Raw genomic sequence first — 23,408 nt, forward strand, 5'->3', positions numbered from 1 at the left:
TAACTTCCCACAAATTACTTGATAAGGGTCAGGGGTCTTGCTTTAGAGATGGAATTAGTCTTAGGAGAATTTCTTTTAAATACCTTTCTTTGCCCAACTGAAGCTTCCTCTGTCATTCACAGACTTATGAGTGAGGGTGAGGATTTACAACTTGCCCTGGTCAATTAATATAGGTTAAGATACAAATCATGTGTAGGTAAATAAAGTAGAATTCTTACACATTTTTTTATGGAATTGTAATATAGAACATTTTTGGAGGTTTGTTATAAAACTGAAAATAGAACATGCTTCTGCAGTCCTGGGTCTAGTGTTTACCATGACAACTTGAAATCGGTATGTTAAAGTGATGTCTATACATCCTTTCTCTGTGCATTGCCACACTGCTCATGGTTGCTAAATTATACAATCAGTCTAAGTCTAAGATGAGATGGAAAAGAGTATGTGGTACATATACGAAATGAACACTGTGTGCCCTCTAAAAGGAAAGAAGTGTCATTAGCGGTGAACATGTGGATAGATCTTGAGCCCACTGTGGTGAGTGCAGGAAGCTGGGCGCAGAAAGGCAAAGCCTGGCTGTGCATGGCTTCCCTCACCTGTACTCCCAAGACCCCCAGGGCTAAAGCAGGGCAATGCCAGGAAGTTCAAGGCCAATCTGAATTGCATAGTGAGTTCCAGGGCAGCTTGGGCTGCAGAGTAAGACCCTGTTGTCTCAAAGGCCAAAAATGTAAATATGTAGAACAAAAAATGCGTGTTCTTACATAGGTTTGGGGTCTAAAACAAGCCAACTCAGAAACAGAGATGGGTAATGGGGAGGGGGAGGGGGAAAATGGGTGGTGGCCACCAGCTGCCTGAGACATCACTTTCCTTTAGCTGAAACCTGTCATGGCACTCTTAAGATAGTTAATAAAAGCATACTGCACATCTCAAAACTGCTGAGAGTAAATTACAAATGTCCTTAGCACAAAATAGTTGAAGTGAACGATTTCTATTATACTGATTTAATCACTTCATGTTATATTCATAAGAAATAACATCATTTCACCCCATTAATATATATAACTATCATTTGTTAATTTGCAATGAAAATGAAGGTTAAAAATATAGGAGGTAACCTGGGTGTGATGGCACATGCCTTTAATCCCAGCACTCAGGGAGGCAGAGGCAGGTGGATTGCTGTAATTTCAAGACCAACCTGGCCTACAAAGTGAGTTCAGGATAGCCGAGGTTACACAGAGAAACCCTGTCTTGAAAAACATATATATGTATATATGGAGAGAGAGAGAGAGAGTACAAATTGAGGTTACTTTTTTACTTGTACATACTGGCCAGGTGCCTAAAATTTTGCTATATAATAATAAATTCCATAATAAATTCTGTTCTGCTCATTAAAGTCTAGGATTCATTTCTGATTATCACAAAACCAAATGACTTTGGCCACTGCTCCCTTTTTTAATTCAAAACTTAGAAACATGCCCTGCAGACAGCCCTCCTTTGCTTAATTTTCACTTACCAGATACATCTAAATTATTCTTAAACTTGGACTTAATTTCTAGTTCATGCTGCCTTTCAGGGTTATACGTGTTATGTCTTAGGTAAGTATGAACAACAAATATTCTCCAAGTCAGAGCAGGCAGAGTTCTGTCATTAACTCCTTCCTGTTCTCACATTTAGCAGACGGATTTCTGTACATTTCCCCTCACCCAACTTCCTCATTTATGAAAGCAGAATATTACAATGAATGGTTGTCTGTAGTTTTACAAAGGCTCAGCTTTCATTAGTTATTTTGAAGAAGATGAAATGATAAATGTAAATGCTCATAAATACGGCTGCTGAGCAGTTCTTTTTTCCATTTTGAAAGCCTGGGCAATTCCCTGGAGATGGGGGAATGTTATTCACCCGAAAGTCACCCTCCTCGATGCAAACCTCCATTATTACTCTGTAAGGTTTATTTCTGCTGTGGCTGTTCCTTCCCATTTTTATTAATACTGTTTCACTCTTTTCTCCACCGAGCTTCTGTACCTATGAGGGCTACTCACCACTTTATGCTGTTTTCGTTCTCACAATCCTTTGGGGTTCCCCCCCCAAAAAAAAGGTTTACATGTTGCAAGAAGATGTAATAATCATTATTTTGCAATTAAGAAAACAGGACACTCATATTAAGTTTGCCTAATTTTACAACTTAAATCTTTCTCAGTTGATTGCTAACTTGTAGTAATTAATATGTTGGTCTTATATGTGATAGTTGCCCCCTCCCATTAACAACTTATATGTTATCAAAATCAAAAGTGGGGCTAGGAGGAGAGAGAGAAACAAAAAAATCTGCAATAGATGTTTGTGGAGCTTTCTGTTGAAAGTTTCCCAAGTAAAATGATAGTCAGAGTCATGTGAGATACACCTCACTACCTTTATGACAGAGACCTTTTAGCTGGCTTCACTCATGTGCTATCTATTAAATTGATTTGTAAAATCATCAGCCCTGATCTAATAATCAGTATGCGGCTGTGGATGAACTCTGAGTTCTTCATTATCACTCTTATTCTAAAGTTTAGGCGCTGGGTGGAATAAGCTGGAGTGTGCTACCGTCAACTCTGACTGCGGAGTATGACATTTTTATTAGACAGCTATATGGAAAGGTATCCATCAGGACGTCACTTGTAAAAATAAGTATGACTTCTGGGGAAACACGTAGAGAAATAGTCAAAATGGATCTGGAGAGTCGTAGAAGAACTGGCAAGATTGACAGCAATGAAAATTAGAATAGAGCCTTAGGTAAAAGGAAACTAGAACACCACTTCTGGATTTTTTAAAAAAAATACTAGATTATGAATATATTATCATGAATTAATTGATAGTATCTGAGTTTTATTACTTATGTTTAAACAATATAAGTATTTTTCACATTTTAAAATATCAAATTGTGCTATTTTAAATCACTTATATGTAATTTATATATATAATATTTCTAAGGGTGCCAAGTTGGGCTCTTCATTGTGCAAGATTGGGCAGAGCTTACTGTGTACTCTGCTATCTCAGTTCCGGCCCTTGCTCCTCTTTCACCTTTGGGAGGCTCTCTGTATGAGAACAAGTCCATTTCCAACCAGAAATACGTGTATGTTCAGTAGTAGTTCACTTTACCTGATTCTTGAGATCCAGTTTGGGACATGGTCGACCTCCACTGTAAGGCTTTTCTTTTAGCCATTTAGATCGAATTCTCACTCCAATGCCACAAGATGAGCTGCAAGCCCCCCAGCTGGACCAGTCACTTAGCTTGCAGTCAAACGGGCAGGGGATGATACATTCTTCTTGAATATAACCTGAAAGAAAAATCTTTCGGTGAATACAGGACAGTATCAGACATACTGCTCAAATTATCGATGTCTACAATTACAGCTCAGATTTATCACCGGCGCTGCCACTGTGTCTCCAACACACTTCTATTTGTAACGACAGCAACATTTGAAGAGACATAAATATATATATATATATATATATATATATATATAAAACATCTGCATCTAGTTTGTGTTATTCTGTTTGCTTCACTGAAATTCTAAATGGGAGAAACAGCATAAGAAGAATGGAAGTAGTTCAAGGTAAACAATGTGATCATCTCCGCTCGGTGATCCTTGTATTCCCCAACCTAAAATTCTTTTTTTTTATTTATTTACTTATTTTTACAGTAAAAGTTCTTTTTTAAAATTTTTTTTACTTTATTAATTTATTCTTGTTACATCTCAATGGTTATCCCATCCCTTGTATCCTCCCATTCTTCCCTCCCTCCCATTTTCCCCTTATTCCCCTCCCCTATGACTGTTCCTGAGGGGGATTACCTCCCCCTGTATATGCTCATAGGGTATCAAGTCTCTTCTTGGTAACCTGCTGTCCTTCCTCTGAGTGCCACCAGGTCTCCCCCTCCAGGGGACATGGTCAAAGGTGAGGTACCAGAGTATGTGAGAAAGTAATATCCCACTCTCCACTCTACTGTGGAGAGTGTTCTGTCCATTGGCTAGATCTGGGTATGGGTTTAAGGTTTACCGCCTGTATTGTCCTTGGCTGGTGCCTTAGTTTGAACGGGACCCCTGTGCCCAAATCTGCCTATCATAATGTTCTACTTGTAGGTTCTAGGACCCTCTGGATCCTTCTACTTTGCCATTCTCCCATGCTTCTCTCATCTAGAGTCCCACTAGAATGTCCTCCCCTCTGTCTCAGTTTCCTGGTAAGTGAAGGCTTTCGTGGGACATGCCCCTTGGGCTAATATGCAGATATAAGTGAGTATATACCATTTGAGTCTTTCTGCTTCTGGGTTAACTCACTCATTATGATCATTTCTAGCTCAAAATTCTTACAGTTCTCCATCGAGAACAGGCAGCATATGCAGATGAACCTTTCATCCATCTGTTACCTGCAAGGTTTCAGCACTGTCTGCTTTTCCCGAGGTCCTGAGTTCAATTCCCAGCAACCACATGTGGCTCATAACCATCTATGATTAGATATGGTGACCTCTTCTGGTGTGCAGGTTATACACATAGGAAGAACACTGAACACTGTATATGTAATAAATAAATCTTACCAAAAAAAAAAAAAGACATTGACTCTCTCTTCTATGTATTGTAACTTGAAGGTAGAAGAGAGATAGGGAGAAGACTGTAGTACCATTGGAAGTAGAAAGACACTAATTTCTGCCTGACATTACAAAGAGAGAACAATTTGGGGTCAAGAGATGAGTTGAGAAGTATTGGGCCACTTCAGAAGCCTGATGTGAGCCTGGGACTGGCGGAGGATGTGTGGTTCAGCAGAACTGTTTGGGATTTTTGACATAGGAATGGTGATGAGTATTAGTGTATGGTCAGAAGGACTGAATGTGATAAGATGTGTTCTGCTTGGTTCATACCTTGGCTGTTGACAACTACATAACAAATTGCCACAGAGACTGCAATGCAAAGCAGCCCTTCTTAGGCCACTATTTCCATGAGGTAGGAGTCTAGATCTCCTCTGTCCTCTGCTTAAGGGTCTCACGGAGAAGTAAAGCATGGCCTTGGTTGAGTTTCCATCACAGGCTCAGCGAGGAGAAGCTCTTCTTAGGAGCTCCCCTAGGATTTTAGCAGAGTTCACCGTCATATAGACTTATAATCTCCATTTGCACAAAGGAACCAGCTGGGAGTTTGCAGCTGAGGAGCCAGGACCACGCAGGGTCATCTCCAGTCTGATGACCTCACATCAGTCAGCTGAATTGGCACAGGAATTATGGGAGCTACCCCTACTATGGTCACTGTAGCCTCATCATGAGACCCTGTCACAGGCACAAGGAAGTGAATTCCTAAGAATGCAGATCCAGGTGCAGGGGTCTGGGGACATTGTGCAGAGTGCAGATCACATGGCTGAAAACCACCTCAAGCTTGTGATGGCTCCCCTCCTTCTACCTCCTGTACCTTGAAGTCTTCCTTCACGAGGTACTCCATCACCAATACCTGACACACCTTTGCTGATACAGAACGTGCTCTTTCCTAACCAGCTAGCCTCCCTAGGTCTGACTTCAGCCTCTCTCTCCCATTACCGCCATGCCAGGGGCCAAACTTTCAGACTTTGGCCAGTCCTGTTGCCTTCCTTCTCTGTGCTTAAAGCCAACTGCCACCAGAGACAGGAAAGTGCTAGGTCTGTACCGATGGCACTTCCTGGTGTGCTCCGTTTTCGTTCCGGTACTTCTACTGCCTGAGAGTTCTTCTTAGTTTCCTTCTCATTCACAGCAGACCTTTCAAATCATCTCCATTCACTTTAGATACTACTCCCAGGCTAGAAACAACACCAAGGCTGGAGCACAATGCCCTTGATTTCCTGTGCTGCCATGGATGTGCAATCCCAACCCTCTTTCTTAGGGTTCAAATGGAATGGCGCCCACTTGCTACACAGTGCCTTCTTCTCCTCCACCTGGCCCTGGCTTCTCCAAGTCTTCAGACTCCCCACTAACCTCTTTTCCTTGCATCTTTCTTCTTCTCCCCTCTCTCCCTCACCTCTTCTTTTTTATTGTTATCTTTATTTTTTCCTTTCTCTCTCTCTCTTTCTGTTCGCTTCTCTTTCCTTCTCCTTCCATCTCCTTGTCTTGATCCTTCTCTTCCCATTATTCTTTGCCTTTTCACTCTCATTTTACTCATATGCTTGTATTTACCTTAGAATATGATTAGAATTGTTTGATGTCATCTAGGCAATACTTATCAATAAATGAATACCCCAATTTCCAAATGACGGAAAAGTTTCTTGGAGTTAGAAAATAAAACTCCTCCCATTAAGATAGTTAAAAGGATAATATGTTTGCTATTTAAAAGCCTTAATTCTTATTAATTTCTAGTGGGGATTTATAATCAACCAGATATTGGCAACATGGTCAATGTTACTTAAAGAATTAAAGAGATGCCACATAAATTATATCATTTTATAGAAAAAACAAGTCACAAAGTGATTTCATTGGTCACAAAGGGAAAGAATAGGATAGGAATTTAGCATTTATCCTCATGACATATTGAGTTCAAATATGCAAATATGAATGTCCAGAATATTTCACATAAATATTAAATATTTGAGTGTCTGTGTAGGTCCTATTTTAAAACACACTTTCAACTAGACAGCCTTCTAATTGAGTGAGACTTTAAATCCTCCTCATCTATGCTGCACACTCAAGGACTTTAATCAGCCAGCCTGTAGCAGTAGTTTTTGTCTTCTTCCCATGATAAGAGGTAAACCCAGAGGATCCTCATGAAAGTCAAAGTTATAAATTCAATGAGCGTGAAATAATTTTGAAGTTCAGCAAGACTAAGCAACAGTGACATTTATTTTTCAAGAAAATTTCCATGCTAGAGTCTACCCCGAAGGAAAGTCCATAGTGAGGCCCATTAATAACTGTACGTTCTTAGGCTGGGTCATAACTGAAAAGATTGGTTTTACCCTCACACTTAATGCTTGCATATTTTTGGCAATAAAATATGATGAAATATAACCGTCACAATGTTAACATTCTATATGAGAATTTCAATAGATAACCGTTGAAACAATACAAATGTTTGAAAGACTAATTTTCATAGACTATATGACAGAATATCTGTTTCCTTCTAGGTAACACTTCATTGGCAACATTTTATGTCTAAACCTAATTTCTGTGAAAGAAAAAATACTTTTATCAAAACTGCATTTTCTACTGGCAGTCATATGCATAGCACATTGCTTGGGCCACTGACTGACCTAGAAAAACCTTGTTGCTCCATTTCACTAATCTACACAACTACAAATTAACTTGTGAAGTAGTCAGTATGTAATTATTTGTGCTGCATGCAATCAAATCTTAAGCCATATACATGGCATACATGGCAGGGGGCCTAAATAGCTTACCATGGATGAGGATGGACTGATGAGGACCCCTTGCAACCATCTCCACCAGTGATGAAGGTAGAGGTATTTGTTCAATGACATAGTAGAGACACTGTATAGAATGGCAGGATCCTTGTCACTATTCCTCAAACCTCCCCCACTAACATGCATTAGGATAAACAGTTCTGAATAAACAGTCTTTTTAATGTAACCACTTTCCAGACTTTTGCCTTGTGTTCTTTATTTCACTCCCTAACACATTTCTCCCATTAAGATCTTGTTTTGGAGGATGTAAAAGAGGAAAATATTGATTACAGGAAGGTTAAGAAAACAACCCAGACCAATTCACTTGCACTTGCTTATGCTGTAAAGCAGTTATCAATGGACATCGTATGAGACAGTTTATGTTTTACATTCACCAACTCTGCACTCAAATTATCAAAATAGGAAATGAGGTAAAGTACAATCATATCGCACTATCCCTTCCCTGTTTTAAAGATTTGATGTTCTCATTTTATATTTTAGTACTTCCAGGTTTGTTATTTTATGTATTTAGTGAAAATGCAGCATGCTAAAACCACAATGGACTCTTTAAGGAATATTGTCATGAGAGTTGGGAGAAAATTGTTATGTATGCTTTTAATATCATCTAAGAAAGATGATTAAAATAAGTTAGAACAATATTTCCACTGTCTTATGATGGTGGTGGGCACTCTATAGTAGCAGGTGCATGATGAACACACGGAGGGACTGCTTGACCCCAGCAGCAGGCTTGCAGCAAGCTTTGCAATCGTGCTTTGGGTATGGAAAGCTGCTGTGAAGTATCTGCCCGCCCTCAAAGATGCTTAGGTCTGTAGGGTGTTAGGGAGGGACGAAATGGAATCGCCCAAATTATTGTCACTTCTTTTGAAAAAGTTGATACTAAAATATATTTTGAAAAGGCTGTTATTTAACAGAAAAGTCATTTTATTCAATTATGTAAACTTCAAAGATATTGGAACAGGTGAATAGATCCTGGATAGAATGCTGCCAACCCAGGAAACAATAATAATAATTAGCAAATAGGCTTGTGCCGAATTTAAAAACTTTCTGCATAGTAAATGGTACACAGGGTGAAGAGGCGGACTTAAAAAAATAGGATGGCTTTTTAAACAACTATTTATCTGACAGAGGACTAATAAAAATTGCTGTACAGAAATTGAAAAATTCAACACCAAGGGATGGGTTACATTATGAGTTACTGGGCACATCACCGAACAGACAGTTCTTGAACTAATTATGCATGACCTAAAATTACTTAAAAAACATCTTTAGCATCTTTGACATTGTAAAAATGCAAATATAAATGATACAGAGATTCCACATCAGCCCAGTCAGAATCAGTAAAAAATGCCAGTGAGGATGGAGGATGGAAAAGAAATCACTTGCCCTGTTGTGGGAATGAACACTAGTCTAGGCGGTATGGAAGTCACAGTAAAATGGCAGTCCTTCAAAAGAAACCACAAACAGAGCTACCATAGGAGCCACTCACATAGCATAAGCCCCAAGGAACAAAGAATCAGCTTAGAAATACCTGTGCACCCATGTTTAGTGCAGCACTATTTCCAAGGATCAAGATATGGAATCAGCCTGTGTGTTTATCAACGGACAAATGAACAAAGTGTGCTGTATGAGTACCATTTACCCTGGAAGAATAAAATTATGTCACTCCCAGGTAAATAGATGGAGCTGTAAATTATAGCATAAAACAAAGTAAACCAGACTCGGAAAGGCAAGTGCCTTATCTGTTCTTTTTCATGGGAAATCTAGAGAGACTAAATATATACATATAAATGAACAATGTGAAACTAGAACAGGGTTTCTTAATGAAAGAAAAGGCATCCAGGGAAGATAATGCAAGGAAGGTTGGATGATGGCAAAGTAGATTATATAAATATGGGATTTCACCATTGTGTGAATTCAACACATGTTAATAAAAATGAAAACTATACTGATGTGCTTCAATAACTAAAGTGCTGTTTTCAAATTCTGAACCTATTTTGACACCTGAAATATTGCTATTTTAAAATACTCATAAAGTTCAAACAACTTACTGACCAGTGTGCAGCTAGATTCCATGAGACTCAAATATTGTAAAGCATCCTTGTTGAATATTTCACACCCATCGAGAAGCCATTTATGAGAACCATTTTTTAATTAAAAATAGAATTCAATCTATAGGTATGTTTTGCGTTGTGTGTAGACGAATTACTCACTGAGATTTAGACAAGAGGTTTTGTGTAAAAGCAGAAAGTAGAAAAGAACCAGGACCCAGAATTGACTGGAATTTCCAATGAAGCATCAGGAAGAGCAAGAAGTGACGGAGGACAGCTGTGAAACAGGACTGCCCAACATGTCAGGGATGCTGTGCATGGGAACTCACAGCAGCTCTGCTGGCCCACACAAGACCTGCACATGACCAAGCCTGTCGACATGGTAACATAGGTGGGGGAGAGGTACCTGAGACCCATCTCTTAGTTTAGTTGCTATTGGCAGTTGATGGCTTGTAGGGAAGAGAGCATCATTTTTCTTCAGGGATATGGCTTGGGGTAGGCTGGCCATGTACCACTGAATAGCCCTACGCTCACACACTCATGTATTGGTGACACCAATCAGACTCTAAGTTAAAAACAGGGCAGGAAGTAAAGATGGGGAAGTGATGGTGAGATGCTGGAAAGAGAATAGAAGGTGGCTCTGGTAAAACACATTCATGTATGAAGTTCATAAACAATAAAACAAAAAATTGAATTTTAAAAGTGAACAATAAATACATAAAGGTCACACTGTCCCCAAATATTCATGTTACAGTGCTATAGTGGTAAGGTGTAAAATTATGCTACTATTGAGGTTAATTACTATTAGAAGGAATCATTCTTATGAATGAAGAAAAATTGGCTGTACATTCAGAAGCATAGATTATCTGATACGAATTCTGCGATGATATACGGCAGCATGAATGGATGCCAGCTTTAATTTCCTACTTTTCATTTGAAAGATATTTCATATGGTAGATATGGGGCTTTGACTTAATTGCTGGGTCTGGTTAATGTGCTATAACTAAATGTCTTGGGTGTCAGTTTAATATAACACCATAAGGAACTGATCTTTTAAATTGAATCATCCAGGCAATTTAATCAAGACAGAATCACCAGTTGTTCATATAGACAGAGTTTCAACAGGAACTCCCTGTGCCAATTTCCTCCAGGCGGAGAAAAAAAGACATTTTTTTTCCTTAGAAGCTATTGGAGATATTAGGGAGAAAATAGAACACTAGACACAGAATAATCAGGACAGTTAGGACTGTACATACACCCACAGTTTCTCTCATTACTGCAAATAAGTGCTGTTAAAATTAAAGTGACTGAATGGCTCACCGCATAATCAGCTTGGCCTCAGCAGCATGGAATGGCACACAGTTTGTTGACAAGGCAATGTGACCCAGTGATTCTTGCCACCGTGGCTGCCGCCTATGCGACGTCCCCTCATCACACCTCTCTGCGGTGAGATAGCTGCACGGTGAACTATACCCCGTGCTCTACATCTCATGTTCCCTTTGCAGTTTCTAAAAGCTGACCTCTGAGCATATCTGGTATCCATCAGGCTCTCTCTCAAATATCTCAGCTTCCACCCCAGGGCAGGTGCTAAGGTTCTACTTGTCCCTCCGAGCTAGGTTTGACCTTATTATTATCATCTGCTTTGACCAATTAAACATGAGCAGAAGTGAAGCAAGCTTCAGAGCTAAAGTACGTCTGATCCTTGGTTTCCTGTTACTACTGAGGTCAGCAATGCACTAGACAGTGGCTGCTCAGTCATCCAGGGGGTCAAAAGCAAAGCTGACTGGAGCAGAGGCCCCAGACCATTCCTATAGACAAGGACAGCAAGTGACCTCGGACTGTTAGCCACTGGCCATTGAGATTAGGAACTTGTTTCATTTGTTCCTTTAAAGTACCTTATTCTGATGCGATGGACCAGCCCTGGCACAGAAGGTGGCCTTCAGGGGGTCAGAGTACATGGAGCGCACGCCTGGAGCAGTTTAGGGAAAGAGGAAACATTCTTAGAAAATAAGACCATTCTGTTTCAGTGGTTATCACAAGCTGAACAGCAGCACTAGCAACAGAGAAAGTGGCTTTGCAGAAGTTGACTCTCTCTCTCTCTCTCTCTCTCTCTCTCTCTCTCTCTCTCTCTCTCTCTCTCCATATGTGTGTGTGTGTGTGTGTGTGTGTGTGTGTGTGTGTGTGTGTGTACGTATATATATTTCAGGAGCATTCATTATTTATTATTTTAAAAAAAAAAGGCCTAGAAAAATGGATAATAAATCAGGCCTAACCTTATGTGATCTGAGATAAAATATTAAACCTTAATATTTGAGCTCCCCTGTATTGAGATAAAAACATAGCAATACTTCCCCTTTGTACCTCCCTATAATACTGTAAGGTCAAAAATATAATAAGTATAACATTGTGGAAAAAGATTACTCTACACTATAAATGACATAGTAATATTTTACCACTACTTAAGTCTATATGGTAAAGTTAAAATATCCTCTCCTCGTCATGGTCTTGGTAGTAATGATTGATAGAGAATATAATTCTGAAAAGATATTTTAGCACAGAGATTACAGGATAATAATTTTCAAATTTGGATGCCATTTCCCATTGCAGATCATTTCCATGTAAATTAAATCTGGAATAACAGTGACGCATGAGAGATGCTGCCTTGGGTCAGTAAATCAGTTGTAGTTTGATCCTATCTTCCTCTTTCCAGCTCTGCCACCAGCCAAGGCCAAGCATTCATTATATCCCAGTTGCACTGCTTTAACACTCTATTTACTGGACTCCGGGTCTCAATTTTTTTTTAATCCAGTTGATATCTGATCAGCTGTCGTATTAATATCCATAAAGCAAAAACACTACATACACTATAGTTTGCAGTAAAATAAATAACCTTGACAACACAGCAGAATTTTGACGAATAGATGGCATAAGAGAAAACACATATCAAATACAGAAGGTGGAAATCAGCCCTGTGTGCCCACTAATCAACAGAGAAGTCCTCATAAGAAGAGTTTCCGTTTGACCATGAGCATGAACTTGGCTAGATCAGTGAGAGGCCACTCTGGGAAGTCATGGCACACAGCTTAAAAAAATGATCAAGAACACTCATGTTAGTTTGGATACGCATATTCATATACACACACATTAAAACCTGTAGACATACATATAAACACATACATAAACATAAGTGCATAATCCAACATATACATGTACACAACTATGTATCATGCACACACACACACACACACACACACACACACACACACACACAATTTAGGACCAGGTTGTTAGATTAAAGTGTGTGAATGATGACAAAATATTGCTTATAATATTCCTTACCTATCTGTGGCATGTACACATGGCTGTTACTCACCCTGTTGGAAAGAGAGCTTCACAGTGACTGATGAATATAGCCTTACGGAGCAATTGACTCCCTCTCCAATGCAGCTAGGATATAACCACAGCTGGCATTCTCCTCATGCCAGGGACTGAGCACAGATGGGGACTTCTTTATTTTTGTCTTTATTTCCCTGTGCACTGTGACCTGAGTCTAGCTGCTATAATTGGCCAGCACCATGAACTCATGTATTGGCCTCTTGCATAGTTATTTGCTTGTTTCTTTACATATTCATATATTTATTTGAAGGTCCTGAACTTAAATTCAATGATTCCACACGGAAATAAAGATTTCTGACTTCTCTTAATGATATGGGTAACTGGGGACACATGGATATTTTAGATTCTGTCCAGTGCAGCCAACATGAGGCAGAGATGAATGGCAGTGTTTGTGAAATGGAAGTTGCCTTCATGATCCTCCAAAGTATCTAATCTCATGACCTTTTTTCTCTAAATAAAACAAACCAAAAGTGTAGTTATTAGCCACATGAAAACATCAGATACAATGAGGTTTTATCTGAGTGGGCAAAGTGGAAGACACAGAGACCTTCCGGTCACAGGAAGGTGTTTATGAGGAGGTCAGCCGGGCACCCCATCCAGTCTGATATCCCTGGGGGGGACCAGACTATGCCTTGTTGTCAGAACTAAGTATCTGGGCCGTGAAGATAGATTAATAGTGATTTTGTTTTGGAGGTTTCTGTTTTTTGTTTTTTCCTTTCTGGTTTTTTCAAAATACAAAATTGACTTCAGCTGCTTTACTTCTCCACTGCCTGATCACTAAATGCCAACATCAAATGGAATTCTTAGAGGTAGCAAGAGGAGGTATCCCAGAGCCCAAGGACTGCATGGGTGTGGCAAGTACACTCGCCCAACACTACAGCTGGACGGTCACAGTGTGGAACACCATCAGGTATGCAGGAACCAGACTTCCAAGATGAAATTCCATTCTCAAACTTTCCTTTCTACACCACTAGGTCATCCTGACAAATATTTGCATTCAGGAAGAGCGAGAGGAGTTATTATAAAATCTGAGTTGTGAGTTACATGATGAGGAAAATTCACCTCTAAAAGCTTGTGTTTGCTGAGGAATTGTGTCTTTCACTGAGCTAATGCAGAAATCAATGTACTGGAATGAATTCGCAGCACATTAACTCCTTGCAAGTTACTGTAAAAACCTTTGAACTCTCGCCAAGGTGCGCAGCTAAGTACGACTTCTGCTCTTGATTTATATTTGCTGGTAACGGTGAATTTGTTTCACTTATCAATAAATTTGTTTCCTAATGGATTATGCACTATCTACAGATTTACATTCAGGCTTCTCTTGTTTTCACTTGACAGATATTGTATGCTTTACCCAGTGGTATTTAATGATGCATCTTTTACAGGAAGGAAAAAAAAAGCTCAGATGTTTACACTTATTTACCTAAAATTTATTTAACTTATTCACTGAGAAAATTTAAATCGTTATCAATCTCCTTGTTACACTAATATTAGTGTCAGGGGATGACGGAGAATCCCAGATCACACACAAAGATGGTGATTTAAACTCAGAGATGGATCAAGAGGAGGAGGAGGAGAAGAAGAAGAAAACAAAGAGCAGCAGCAAATGAGAGCTTATTAGTTTTCTAGGAGTTTCAATTTAGTTGAAGCTAAGTCACGGGAAAGAAGAAGAAAAACCTGTTCCCATCTAGCTCTGCCACAACAGCTTGCGCTTTTACACCCCTGCACCGGAAGCCTGCTGTCAGGGTGCTTGCAGCACTATGTTCCTCCTTGTATAAGAGAGGGCCCTCCCCTTTCTTCACAGGCTTCCTGTGGACCTCCAAGGGCTGCTGTGCTTTACTTCAACATATTTACTATCCCTGCCCTAATGTCTCAATCCTCTTTCCCTTCTGCTATAAAGACAGCAGTCAGCCTAACCTAGACTGACTCAACTGTCTTAACTAAAGACATCTGCGAAGGCTGCGGTCTGAATGACATCATGTGCATGTGTACTGAAGGTTAGATTTTAAACATGTCTTTTGAGTTATGAATACGGAGGCTAAACGAAGACTGTACCGAGGAACAAACATCTGGGGGCCCAGACACTAGCCACTATTTGACCTAGAACCCAGCTGCTTTTACATGAGATGCCTTCACCTTCTAAGATTTTGGTTTTATTACGGACAACGGTATTTGCAAACGTGTGGCTTGCACGTCAAATCTGGCCTCTGTGCAGAAGGTACAGTTTTTGTTTGCTTGCTTTTAGATAGAGCGACCAACATCTGTTCAAGCACTTCCTTTGTTGGTGATCATACTCTGACAGCAGAGGTGACAGTTGTGACAGACATGGTCTGGCTTACAAGGCTGGACACATTCCCTGCCTTGACCTTTAGCAACACTTGCAGCTTCTCATTAAGAAGTAGGCTAACAGGAGGTATAGCGTGTGATGAAGGGCAAATGCCAAGCACAGTGAGATGTCAATAAGGATGCTTGGCTCTTTCTGACAGAGGCACCGTGCCATGATAAATAATGAATGGCTGAAAAAGCTATGGTGATCTAAACCCCCAATCAGCCTGGACACTAGGTACACATGGCCTTAGACTTGTCATTTAAACCCTCCGTGGATTAATTTTCTCATGAGAAACTGGAGATAATAATTGTACTTCCTTCAAAGAATCTGAGACAAGAGACAAACCATGGTTGCTATGATTATCTTTCAGGCAAAGAGATAAAACATGACCTTCAGTGTATGAGATGGAAGAGGGAGAGAGCAGAGAAATTCTACCATGAAATCCCTCAGGAAAAGGCCCACTGGCTACTTGAGGTCAAAACTTCTGTAGGAATCATGAAGGAATCATCACTGTGAGTTAAATCTATTGTTGAGGAAACAAATCATCTGATGATTGAGATTTAGAGCAATCTATGCCCCTGTGCTGATCAAAGGGACAGTAAAGTGTTGACCAGCTGGTCTGAGACCACTTTTGGTTGGGATCTGTTCACAGGCCTTCAGAAAACCCACACTGAACTAGTAATTACCTCCCATCCTGACCAACCCTGTTCCTCATCTCATGTCCAAGGTCTTTGAAATGCCGCAAAGGGATATCCACAATCTCTTGCTTCTTTGGCCTTCCCACTGTTTAGAAGGTCCATTTCCTTGAATGTACATGAAATCCCATAACTCCTTGCTTCTTTGAATGTAACTTCTCTGTGTAGAGCTAGAAATAAAAAAACTTCTAGAGCTGGTATGGTGTTTTGAATAGGAATAACCCACGTGTTTGAATGCTTGGCCTATGGGGAGTAGCATTATCAAGAGGCGTGGCCTTGCTGGAGAACGTGTGTCACTCTGGATGTGGGCTTTGAGGTGTCATATGCTCAAATTACTCCCAGTGTGGCATACAGTCTCCTGCCGCCTGTAGATGTTCAACTCTTGGCTCCTTCAGCACCATGTTTGCCTACATGCTGCCCTGTTTCCCACCATGACAACAATGGGCTAAACCTCTGAACTGTAAGTCAGCCCCAATTAAATATTTTTCCCTTTATAAGAACAACCATTAGTTTATTGGAATAGATCGATGGTTAGCCCAGTTGTCATCAGAGAGGCTTTCACTCAGCAACTGATGGTAATGGATACAGAGACCCACAGCCAAACATTAGGCAGAGCTTGGGGAAGCCTGCATAAGATGGGGAGGAAAGACTGTAGGAGCCAGAGGGGTCAAGGACACCATAAGGAAATCCACAGACTCAATTAAGTTGGTCTCATAGGGATTCATAGAGACTGAGCTGACAACCAGGGAGCCTGCATGGGACTGACTTTGGGCCTCTGCACACGTTACAGTTGTGTAGCTTTCTCTTCCTGTGGAACTTCCAACAGTGGGAGCAGGGCCTATCTCTGACTTTGTTGCCTGCCTTTGGGACCCGGACCCTTTCTTCCTACTGGGTTGTCTCATCTAACCTTAATAGAAGAGGAGGTGCCTAGTCTTACTGCAACTTGTATGCCATGGCTGGTTGATATACATAGGAAACCTACTGTTTTCTGAAGAAAGATGGAGGAGCCGATAATGGAGGAGAAAAGTAGGAAAAGGGTGGTGTGGGGAAGGGTCCAGGAAGAGAGGAGAAAGAGGAAGTGGTAGATCAAGATGTTAAAAAAAATAATAGTTTCCCTGGTCATGGTTTCTATTCAAACCAGTAAAACTCAAACTAAGACAAATGGTACAAGTTTGCACTCCCTGAATCAATGAAGGAGTGTTCCCTTTCTCCACATCCTCACCAACATGTGCTGTCACTTGAATTTTGATCTTAGTCATTCTGAGGGTATAAGATGGAATCTCAGAGTTGTTTTGATTTGTATTTTCCTAATGACTAAAGACATTGAGCATTTCTTTAAGTGTTTCTCAGCCATTCGATATTCCTCTGTTGAGAATTCTTTGTTTAGCTCTAAACCCCATTACTTAATTGGAAAGATCTTCCTTTTTCCATGGATCGGGAGAATTAACATAGTAAAAATGGCCATCTTACCAAAAGCAATTTGCAGATTCAATGCAATCCATATCAAAATACCTACACAATTTTTAAAGACATTGAAAGATCAATTCTCAATTTCATATGGGAAAACAAAAAGCAAGAATAGCTAAAACAATCCTGTACAGTAAAAGATCTTCCAGAGAAATCTCCATGCCTAACCTCAAGATGTACTATAGAGCAATAGTAATTAAAACAGCATGGTTCTGGCATAGCAAAAGGATGGTTGATCAAGGGAATAGAATAGAAGACCCAGAAATGAATCCATACACATATGGACACTTGATTTTTGACAAAGAAGCCAGATCTATTCAATGGAAAAATGCTAGCATTTTCAACAAATGGTGCTGGTCTAACTGGATATCTATATGTAGAAAAATACAAGTAGACCCATATTTATCACCATGCACAAAACTCAAGTCCAAGTGGATTAAAGACCTCAATATAAAACCAGAGACACTAAATCTGTTAGAAGAAAAAGTTGGGAAGAGCCTGAAACTCATTGGCATAGGAGACAACTTCCTGAACAGAACTCCAACAGCACAACAATTAATAAATGGCACCTCATGAGCCTGAGAAGCTTCTGTAGGTAGAAGACACTGTCAACAGAACAAAGCAACAGCCTACAGACTGGGAAAAGATCTTCACCAACCCTACATCTGACAAATGTCTAATATCCAAAATATATAAAGAGATCAAGAAATTAAACACCACCAAACCAAATAGGCCAATGAAGATGTGAAGCTCAGAATTAAACAGAGAATTCTCAACAAAGGAATATCAAATGGCTGAGAAACACTTAAAGAAGTGCTCAACATCCTTAGTTATAAAAGAAGTGCAAATCAAAGTGACTCTGAGATTCCATCTTACACCCATCAGAATGGCTAAGACCAAAAACTCAAGTAACAGCACGTGCTGGTGAGGATGTGGAGAAAGGGGAACTCTCCTTAATTGCTGGTGGGAATGCAAACTTGTACAAGCACTTTGGAAATCAATCTGGCACTTTTTCAGAAAACTGGGAATAGGGCTACCTCAAGACCCAAACTATTCCATTCCTTGGAATATACCAAGAAAATGCTCCACCACACAACAGGGACAAATGCACAACCTTGTTTATAATAGCAGCCTTATTCATAGCAGCCAGAACCGGGAAACAATCTAAATGTCCTTCAGTTGAAGAGTGGATAAAGAAACTGTGTTACATTTACACTATGGAATACTACTCAGCTATTAAAAACAAGGAAATCCTGAAAGTTGCAGGCAAAGAGATGGAACTAGAAATGATCATACTGAGTGAGTTAACCCAGACCCAGATAGACTCACATGGTATATACTCACTTATAATTGAACACTAGCCCAAAAGGGGATGTTCCATGAAAGTCTTGACTTATGAGGAGATTGAGATAGATGTAGAGACTTCCTATTGGGACTCTACGTGAGAGAAGTATGGGAGAATGAGGAAATAGAAAGATGCAGAGGGTCCCAGAACACGGGGGGGGGGCTCTGCTCAAACTACTGTACCAGCCAAGGAAAATACATGCAATAAACGTTGAACCCCTTTTCAGATTTAGCCAGTAGACAGGACACTCTCCAAAGTTGTGTGGAGAGCAGGAACTGATTCTGATTTGAACTCTGGTGCCCCATATTTGACCACTTTCCCTTGGTGTGGAGGCCTGGAGGCACACAGAGAAAGGATAAGCAGGCTACCAGGATGAGACTTGATAGGCTGTGACCATATAGTGGGGGGAGGAGGTCCCCTTCTGTCACACCCCTGGGGGAGGGGAATAGGGTGAAAGAGGGAGGGAGGGAGGAATGAGAGGGGGACAACAGTCAGGATGTAATCTGAATAAATTAGTTAAATAAAAATAAAATTAAAAAAAAAAGAGGGAGGACTGAACTACGAGGCCGCTGAAAAGGAAGCAGGAGTTGAAGTCACATGATCAGCAGTATCTTAGAATAGACAGAGAGCCAAGGCACAGGTCAAGTTGGATCCCTTGACCTTACTGACTAGAGATGAATTCTCTGTCCTTAGACTTGATATGTCACTTTCAATTAACCATGGCACTAAAGTCTGCTCCTGTGTGCTTGTGGTTGGGAATTTAAAACAGCCTCCTACCACATTAGTTTGATGAGTCAGAATATGAAGAATGTTGGGCTGAGGATAAAAGTTAAAGAACACAGAAAACTGTTGTAATGGCATTAAAGATAATTTGTTACTTTTCTCTTCAAAGTTCTTCAGTGGACAAAGAATGGAAATCACAACAGAAAAACAAAGTAGTCACCTTCCTTATCCATAGATTTAAAAAAAAAATCACCTCTTTTATTTTAGGAATTATAATAAAATTACGTTATTTCCTCATTCCCTTTTCCTTCATCCAAACCCTCCCAAGTACCCATCCTTGCTCTCTTTCAAATTTATAGCCCTCTTTTCATTAATTATTGTTATATACGTATTGGGTGTACATATATATTTTCCTAATACATAAATAAAGCCTGCTCAGTCTGTATAATGCTACTACTATGTACATGTTTGCAGATTAATCCTTTGCTGTTGGATAATGGATTGTTTTGCTCTACTCTGAGTGAGTCTGTTTCTCCCATTCTCAGCATTCCTCAGTTACCTGTAATTCTTTGTCTAAGTTTGAGAAGCCCTGGCCGTTCCCATGTCCATATTAGTATGTCCATTGCTACTGTCCTTGTTCCGTTCATGCTTAGGTAGTCGTGTGGGTGGGGATTCATGGGTGTAGCTTCTGACATCAATAAGAGATACAGTCTCATAGCAATCTTTCCTCCCCTCTCCCACAGTGTTCCTTGAGCCTTAGGCATGGGAGTTGTTTTGTAAATCTGTTCATTGGGACTGAGCTCCACAATTCTGCCTTTAGAGAGTTAGAGCAATGCTAATCAAAGCCCACACCTCATTCTGGACAGAAATAGAAAAAAAAACTATCCTAAAATTCACATGAAGCCACAAACAACCCCCAGATAATATAATATAATACTGGGCAAAAATAGCAATACTGAAGGGACTTCCATTCTAGATATTAAGATATATTACAGTGACATAATACTAAAAACAATATATTTACTATCAAGTTCTGGAGGGCAACCACAAGCATTGGCAACAGTCTGTAAGGCTTCAGGGTCTATGCTTCATCACTGGCCAACAACTCCAAAGAAGATAACCATTACTGAAATTGAACTTTTTATTTATTAGCCTGTCGCATCTCGTAGGGACCGTGTCACCTCATTATATGGCAAATCTGTTTGAGCTATTTTTGTATATGTGCATGTATATATTTTAAGACGCCTCTATAGTGGTGAGCTTCCATATGACTTTTTCAGAAGGTGTTTAGTTATTCCACTCCATTTTTCATTCTACCCTTCACCCTGCCCTTCTACTCTAAACCCCAGTTTAGCCCTTTCCACTCCATTATTTCTCTTTGTGCTTTATACCTTTGTGTCTTATCGCCCTTACCTTGAAAACTTCCTCTTTATGGCTCCTTATTAATTTTCTGATCTCTACTGGTATTCCAAACACGCATATCTGAAGATTCAAAACTAACATCTACAAATGAGAGAAAATATGTGACCTTCGTCTTTTTTGAGTCTGAGTTACCTTACACAGAATGATTATTTCTAGCTCTATCCACTTACCTGGCTTTCTTAAGATTTTTGTTTTTCTTAACAGTTCAATAATAATCCACTGCATAAATGTAGCATGTACTTATTATCCATTCATCAGCTGATAGACATGTAGGTTGTTTCCATTCCCTGGCTATTATGAATAGAGCCTATTATTCTCCTAAATGGACATAGCATTAAATCAACTCCTACTGAGTTATTGTTATTAAGACATCTCTCAACTCTCATTTGACAAGTTCCTTATGAAGTCAATTGCAGTTAGCATGAAGACTAGCAACTGGTCTGGGTATTAAGAAAATGTGCCCTAAATGGTACATCTATATCATACTGTCTTCTCCCAAGTCTCAATAATCATTGTGGCATAGGGGATAGAAAGGCTCTAAGAGTCTTTTAGAAGAAGTTTTTGAGAAAGGAAGAAAAGGCAAAGTACAGATAGTACTAAAGATGACTATCCTATTATTCAGCCTGAGATATGTAATAGGCCCCTGGAAAAATTATTAAGAGCAACTTCAAAGGATGAAAAAGATGTTTTTAGTTTATATGAACTATAGGACATAAAGCCGAACTTGACAGTGAGAAGAAGCAATGTCATCAAGCTGAGAGCATGACACACATCAAGGCTAGATATCTCATAACAAGAAATAGGGGAGAGATTGAGGAACAAACTTATAGGTCCCATGTTTTTTTAATTTTTATTTTCATTGTTGTGATAAAACTAACCAAAAGCAACTTGTGGGAAGAAAGAGTTTATTTGGCCTACACTTCTAGATCACAGGCCATCACTGAGGAAACTGAGGGCAGAAACTGAAGCAGAAACCACACAGGAACACCACTTCTGGGCTTTCTCTTTTGATCACTCAGTTAGCTTTCTATTACAGATCAGTTCCATATACCCAGGAATGGTGCCACTCACTGTGTGCTAGGCTCTCACACATCAATCAAGACAATTTCTCAGAGACATGGCCATGGGCCAATCTGTTAAGGGTATTTCCTCAATGAAGTTCCCTCTTCCCAGATGACTCTAGGTTGTATCAAAATGACAGTTAAAAACTGACCAGCACAATCATCCTTGACAGCTTGATGCACTAACATATTATTAAACTACAATGATTTCTTTCTCTGTTCCCAAGATCTCATGCTATTGTCATAATATAAGACATGATACAACTTTTAAAAGCCCCAACATCTTTCAAAAATTCCTACACTTTAAAAGTTCAGTGTTTCTTTAAATGTTAAAACAACTTAACTATGAGCTCTTGTAGAATAAAAGTAACATAACTTTCTGGAAAGGAAGGACTACAGGAAAATAAAACCCATACCTTAGCAAAATTAAGTTCCAACAGTATAGCTCAGTATCTGACATCTTAGACTCACTCACAATCTTCTGGGTTCCAAAGAGTTTGGGCATCCCTACCTCTGTAGCCCTGCCATCTGCAGTACCCTCAGTTTGTCTCAAAGACTAACACCACAGTCCTGGCATTTTCAGTATCCTGGACTCTCCACTGCAACCTCTTGAATTATCTTCAGAGACTGACCCTGCCACATGGTGCCAGGCCTCAGCCACGCTACACAACCTCCTCAATCTTGCATATCTCATTCCTTCAAAACCAGTTTAACTACTAGCTTGAGAAAAAGAGAACATTTGCTGCCTTCAGTTACAGCTTCTTTATGCTGAACTTATAATACTTCCCAGGAGATGTCACTTTAATGATGCAGCTCTCACATTAACCACAGTTGATTTTCAACGCCAGCACTACAGAGTCTTAATCTAAAGCACCACACAAATGATGCTGGTCGCCTTTTTTTCTGTCCCAAACCTCAAAACCCAGCTCTCTATTGTCTGCATTTGCATTCTGCACCCCAGCCTCCATTAAGCTTTTAGCAGTCAGGATCTGTTCATCTCAAAAATTCCAAAATGCTCCATAGCTTTCCGCCATAGTAGTCTAAAGATATAAAAAGTTACACAGTCAGGTTCATCACAGAAACCGCAGAATGGGCAAGCAAACCCAGCAAGGAAAGACTGTTCTGCACAAGGTAGAAAATGTTCTCTTTAGTCGTAGCACACATTGCTTTACTGCCTGCTTTGTAGCGCTGCAATCTGAAGAGAACAATGAACCAGCACCATACCCACTCTCCTCGAAGGCTGTAGAACTCAGCCTGGGTTTTGAGCCATTTAGATGGTTTACCCAGAAAAGTTGGGCTTCCCTAGGGAATGATGCTGTTCAGGAGTTTTAAGTGAAAAAAAAATCTCTCATGGTGTCAGATTCTGGCATACTCCATGAGCATACAAAAAAGAGCACTTGGGGGCTGCAAGAAAAAAGGTGGCATTGAAATGAAGTCTTTTGGTATCTTCAGAGAAAGTCATCCAATTTCCTACTTTATGGGTCTATTCAGCTTGTAGAGAAGACACAAGATAGCAAAGAG

General features: G+C 39.9%; 1 protein-coding gene across 5 annotated transcripts in view; it reads right to left on the bottom strand.

The window, feature by feature from the left end:
• Positions 1 to 23,408, bottom strand: part of THSD7B (thrombospondin type 1 domain containing 7B) — an 837,579-nt gene that overhangs the window by 210,101 nt on the left and 604,070 nt on the right. For all 5 annotated transcript variants that reach the window (XM_084778453.1, XM_084778450.1, XM_084778452.1 and 2 more), the window contains one exon: positions 3,136 to 3,314. In XM_084778453.1, coding sequence (XP_084634579.1) covers positions 3,136 to 3,314 — 179 coding nt within the window. The remainder of the gene's footprint in view (positions 1 to 3,135; positions 3,315 to 23,408) is intronic.

This window comes from Acomys minous, assembly GCF_964271855.1.
Source record: "Acomys minous genome assembly, chromosome: 1".
Lineage (NCBI taxonomy): Eukaryota > Metazoa > Chordata > Mammalia > Rodentia > Muridae > Acomys > Acomys minous.